This window comes from Taudactylus pleione, unplaced genomic scaffold (genome assembly GCF_031769625.1).
Source record: "Taudactylus pleione unplaced genomic scaffold, aTauple2 ptg000037l, whole genome shotgun sequence".
In the NCBI taxonomy this organism is placed as follows: domain Eukaryota; kingdom Metazoa; phylum Chordata; class Amphibia; order Anura; family Myobatrachidae; genus Taudactylus; species Taudactylus pleione.
In genome coordinates, this window is record NW_028284439.1 from 19850296 (window position 1) to 19856295 (window position 6000).

At 44.7% G+C, this 6000-nt stretch overlaps 1 protein-coding gene across 1 annotated transcript in view; it reads right to left on the reverse strand.

Annotated features, from left to right (window-relative positions):
• The window catches only part of KCNMB3 (potassium calcium-activated channel subfamily M regulatory beta subunit 3), a 43037-nt gene extending 37345 nt beyond the window's left edge, over positions 1 to 5692 (reverse strand). The window contains exon 1 of the mRNA XM_088452343.1: positions 5586 to 5692. Coding sequence (XP_088308469.1) covers positions 5586 to 5692 — 107 coding nt within the window. The remainder of the gene's footprint in view (positions 1 to 5585) is intronic.
• Between the last annotated feature and the right edge of the window lie 308 nt (positions 5693 to 6000).

Consider the following 6000-nt stretch of genomic DNA (forward strand, 5'->3'; position numbering starts at 1 on the left):
TATTCCTACACAAACAGGCATCTTCCGGACAATGTGATATACATTACTAGTGAATACAGACTGAAGACACTGTCTGCTTTGGTGTGGTATAAAAGTTTGACAATATAAAGGACAACAGTCAATAGGGCGACACCAAATTGTTGACATGCAATAGGTCGACAGGGACAAAAGGTTGATAGGTTCAAATGGTCAACACATTTATTTTTAACCCTAATCTTCACTCTAACTCTAACCATCCCCCTACTGCCTAACCCTGGTATCTAAACCTAACCCATGCCTAACCCTAAGTCTCCCCAAAGTGCCTAACCCTAATCCTCACCCTAACTCTAACCATCCCAGTACTGCCTAACCCTGGTGTCTAAACCTAACCCATGCCTAACCCTAAGTCTCCCCAAAGTGCCTAACCCTAAACCTCACCCTAACCACTAACATTAAAAATGTTGAAATACCATAAAAAACATGTCAACCATTTGTGTGTCGACCATTTGTGTGTCAACAATTTAACTGTGCTAACCGTTTGTCCCTGTTGACCTATTGCACGTCAACCATCTGTTGTCGACATATTCCTTATAAATCTATTCAGATACCGTCTGCCCAGGGCGGATCAATTTCTTCAAAAGTTCCCTGTTGCAAAGAAACCACCATATAGGTAAGATGTATTTTTATTTAGTGCACACAATAAAAACAGTATAGACTCCACTGTGACCCCCTCAGCAACTGACCCTGGCTTGTTGGAGGGGCACGGGTCAGTTGCTGAGGGGGTCAATGTCCCCTTTGCAGTGCACGGCAACTCCCTTTGCAGCTCATATAGTATTTTCTTTCTATTTTGGGGGGAGAGGATGTAGCCACACCTCTCCAATTTGACCATGCCTCCTCCCCCACCAGAACAAAGGTGGCAACCCTAATGCCAACAAAAGTGTAAAAACTATTAAAAAATAATAATTGATTTACTAAAAATAGCAGTAACAGCTATCAGAGACAGGTATTGTAAATTAGCTACTGCAGGCACTAATAAAAGACTGAGGCCCTCATTCGGAGTCGATCGCTAGATACAAGCGGTCGCTCTGAATGAGGGCGGCCGCTTGTGGTGTGAAGTGCGGCCTCCTGGTCGCTAGCTAAGCTGTGGGTTACCACCCACAGCTCTAGCGAGCGACCAGGTTGATGGTCGCGATGGTCAGAACCATCGCGACCATCGGGGCTTGAAACGAGACCCTAAGGTTGGGTCTCGGCAAGCGCAAGCCCCAGGGAGCTTCCTGCTCTGATCGGCAAGTGTTCCGTCGGGAATGCCTCCGTTTGGCCGCCCACCCCCCCCTGCCCGCCTCCCAAACGGGGCCAGCTGTCAATCACCAACGACAGCTCGCCAACTTTGGTGTGAGACCCATAGCGATGGAGCGCCCGTCGCTAGCCGGGTCTCGCGCATGCGCACATTGGAGCCGGCTCCGACATGCGCATGCCCAGTGGGCAAACATCGACCCGGTTCTGAGCGCTCAGCGCTTGCGACCGGGTCTGAATAAGGCCCTGAAGCTTCCCGGCTGGCTTCCAGGTTATAGAGGGGGAGGAGCTTCAACTTTTGGAGGTAAATTTGAAAGTGCCCAAGCTCCTACATATGCCAGTGTCTCCATGAATGAAAGATAAATATATTTTCTGCTGTTAGACATAGCCCTTGTTGAATATATTATGCAGTAACCGTGGTTTCCATGCACTACAGTAACTATGAAATGTGTCACATAATATACTGGTTAAAGTTTTATGGCTATAGATACTGTCATTTGTTGAAGAACAAACCAGGGTATTTTTTCCACATCAACATAAATTCTTTAAAAGACATGCACACCTCTGCACAATGCCTATCTTAAATAACACATTTAGGATCATAAAGGCTGCGTTTTCATCTTTACAGAACTATGGGCCTGATTCAGCAAGGAACGCACAGGAGAGAACGCACTCACTTGGCCAATGTTTTTGCTCTGCGCATGCATATGCATCACATTGCGCGTGCACAAACTTGCCAGTTCAATTAGATTATGGTACGCAGACTACACGCAGGACCTCATTCAGAGTCGGTCGTTGCTACCGCACGGTCGTGCGCCACCGATGTTCGCTAAACTGCGCATGCGTAAAGTTCGCAATGCGCGTGCGCAAACTAGCTGCTATGATCAGAAATTTCTCTCACCTTGAACACAGCCAGGTCGGTAGTTTGAGTGACAGAATGAGGCATTTGTGGGTGGTAACAGGGGAAGGTGCTTGAAAATGGGGGAGTGGAGATCCGAACGCAGGCGTGCCTAATTATGCGAACGGCATTTTATGGGAGTGCATAATTAACAAAGTAGTGTCATGGCACACGTGACAAGGGTGGTTTGTACACTGACCCGATCGTAGTGCTTAAGAGAGGGTATGGTCAACCTTAAGCTCTACGACCAGTTCCGATGGTCTCGATTAATCCTTATATGGCCGGAGATGACGTGTAATACGTACGAGAAGGGGGCGTATTTTTTGTCTTACGGCTGCATCCTCCCCTTGATCGGTCAGCTAACGATCCGATCTCAAGGACGCAACTTGCGAGTGCATCATTTGCATATCCGGACCCTTTTCCCTTACGACCGTGTGGCCGCAACGACCGACTCTGAATGAGGTCCGCAGTGTGTACGCAGACCCTTCTGAAAATGATTGACAGGAAGTGGGTGGTGACCGGAGGTGGTCAGGCGAGCGCAGGCATTATAACGCCTTTATAGGGGAATGCATAATTAAGGCAGTGAGGCGGCATACGCAGCCATACCGTAAGCTGTACACAGGAAGCGGCCAAATTCCTGCGGCAGGTCAGGTCAACCACTATTATGTTAATGTCTCCAATGGTTCTCGATGTTACCAATGTTTACGCTAAATTGCGTGCTGATCAGGCTGTGAGTAAAGGGAGATGGGCGGCTTAATATGGGGCTGGGCATCTGCATCTTGTGCTGCAGCCTCCGTGCCTATGCATTGATTAGCATATTTTCTCAGCAGATGGGTGCGTACGTCTGCTTGCGTACGTTCCTTGAGAATCAGGACCTATATACAAAGCACATACAATACCAGGTAGAAGACTTCAATGTGGATTTTTTCTAGAGTCAAAATACCAACCAATACATGTACACAATACATACTCTGGGCCTGATTCAGACCCGCTCGCAAGCTCATTGCGCTCGCAAGCGGGTCGATGGTGGCCCAGTGCGCACGCGTGAGCCCCGTAGTGAGTGAGACCTTCACTCGCTCTGGAGCTCACAGCAAAACAGGGCGGCTGTCGATGTTGATCGACAGCTCGCCCCGTTTTGTAGGCGGGTAGGGGGGGGTGGCTAAACAAACGGAGGCATTCCCGAAGGAACGCCTGCCGTTTGTGGGCATCCCTACTGACATTACTCGTTATGTCAGTAGTGGATTTCCAGCTCTATTAGAGCTGGAAGTCCACTCGGCATTGCAAGTGCTGAGACCCTACCTTAGGGTCTCCTCGCAATGCCGATGGTCGCGATAATTGCGACCATCTCCTGCCCGCTCGCACTAGCTATGGGTGGGCACCCACAGCTTAGTGAGTGGACAGGAAAAAAAAAATACTCCCCACAATGATTCAGAGCGTGCGCTCGCAAATAGCGAGCGGCTCTGAAGCAGGTCCTTTGTTCTGTCTACATGGAAATCTCTGATGCTATCCCAGGACTTATCTTGATCTAACATCAGTCAACTGTAATTACACTAGAATATTGATAAACTCATTTGATAAAAAGAGGTGTAAGTTAACCTATAACATACACATAACCATTCTAACAGTTAAATAAATCCCTCTTTGGATGCAGTAGTCCTAAACTCATAAAAGTTCCCCACATCCTAATCCTAGAAGAGACAACAAAACAGCCATTTTGTCATGCTTAACCAATATTAAACAAAATGCATTCTGTCATATTTTCCTATTCTCCCTGAATGCCCCACAGACTCCCATATTCAAAGGATTGCTCCAGGACTCCAGCGAGAGCAAGCTACCCTCCCGAATGCCAGCCTCTTCCTTAGTAAGATGGACCTAGCCTTAATAACGCAATTCACTGCATTGTGTGGTTCTCCCCACCGTCTCCCTGCCCCCTGTCCTTTAGACTTCTTCTCTGGCTTACTGTGACATTGTACAAACAGTATTAGTTTATTTGAAGCTACATTTGTAGCCACAGTCAACACCAGAGAACCAAACAATGAAAGTGTTATATCATCATTAGTTATATCACGAGGGTCATATTAACCAGTCCCGATAATTATAATATCTTATCGCAGCAATAATAAATTAAGGTTCACCTGAATTTTCTGATATGTGTTGCAGTCCCACTTAAATACATTCAGGGGATCTTAATATTTGTGGGTACCATCCCACTCCCCCCCAAAAAATGCCAGTTTGGCAGGATAGACCACACTTTTATTTATTTATTTTTTAAATATGTCCCTTAAAGATCCACACAATGATAACCAATCTTTCTTGAAAAAGGTCACCGTAGAGTGTCGCCATTTTTTTCAAGGCTCCCCTAGGCTGAAAGTTTCTTATTGAGAAATTCAGCAAAAAATTCTTATTCAGAAATTATAAAATTAAGCAAATTGTGTTTACCTGTCATCAATAGATTTGGTTATGTGGACCTGGATAGGGTGGTCTTTATGAGCGCCAGCTGCTGCACTGGTTTTGAATATCACATGGACCATAAACAATTTCATTTGGTCCTGTACCACCAACCCGTGGCACCCCAAGCGGCAACCCAGTTACAATTACTATATGAAAATACTCTTTTTTATTTAATTATTTATTATATTATATTATTATCCTCTCTTAGTTTTCTTTTAGGTAAAAAAAGTTTGACCATGTAACTTTGTATCCTTTTCTCTATATAAAGTTACGTCTCAGTTACTTGTGTCTGTTCAAAATAAAATAAAAAGTTTAAAGAATAATAAAAATTGGCCAGCACATAGGGAAAAGCAGCATTTCTTTGTTCTTTGTTGCGATTGTATTGGTCTTTTAACTAATGACAGAAATGAACAAATTAACAAAAAAGTTACACAGCAATCGCTTAAATTGATGTATAAGTCCTTTCTTTAGTTTCACAAATAGATGGATCCCCAAAACGAAACCTGTTCCTAAAGTTTTTTCTTATGTAGTGCATTTTATGAAGAATGTTTTTATGACGAATATTCCCAGCTATCAGATACATGTACAATGATTAGTAAAATCAGATTTCAATATAAACCCCATTCAATTGCACTACTCACTAAAACCACATCCAGAAAACATAACAAAACGCACTTTGTAAAGTTCCGCCAGGGAATTGAGGTTATCAGAGACCAGGGGGTAAAGTTACTAAAATGGGAGTTCTATTAAGAAGTGATGTTGCCCATAGCAACCAATCAGATTCCAGGTATTAACTTCTAGAAGGTGCTAGATAAATGAGAAGTAGAATCTGATTGGTTGTTATGGGCAACATCGCTTCTTAAATAGAACTCCCATTTTAGTAACTTTACCCCAGGAATCATTATCACAGTAGTATGATCATTTCACTGCAATATATATCTTTATATGGTATGGAGGCTCTCACCTGATGCAGCGCCTGCGACTGCCCTGCAGGGTAATCTGGATGGGCACACTGAATGAGCGCCTCTGTGCTACAGGCGGCAGCCACATCTCTTCACTAAACTCTGTCATGACATGGGCACGGAGCACGTAACAGGCTGGCAGATGGTTCCATGACCTGGCCCTTATTCCTCAGTTATTAGCATCTCTGTTCCAGCTCGTACCATTGTTAATGCTGACCTGCTGCCATTGCAGGGCTACAATGCTGGAAAACTAAAGAAAGTGCACAGGCAGCAGTAGGAAGAGTTGTCTCTGGTGAGGATAACAGGCCTATAGTTAATGCTTATGCAACAAAAGCGTATTTTATCACCTGGGTGCTTCTGCATCAGGCACTGCTATGTTTCTATAGAAACAATTATTCCACTGGGAATTACTAGTGT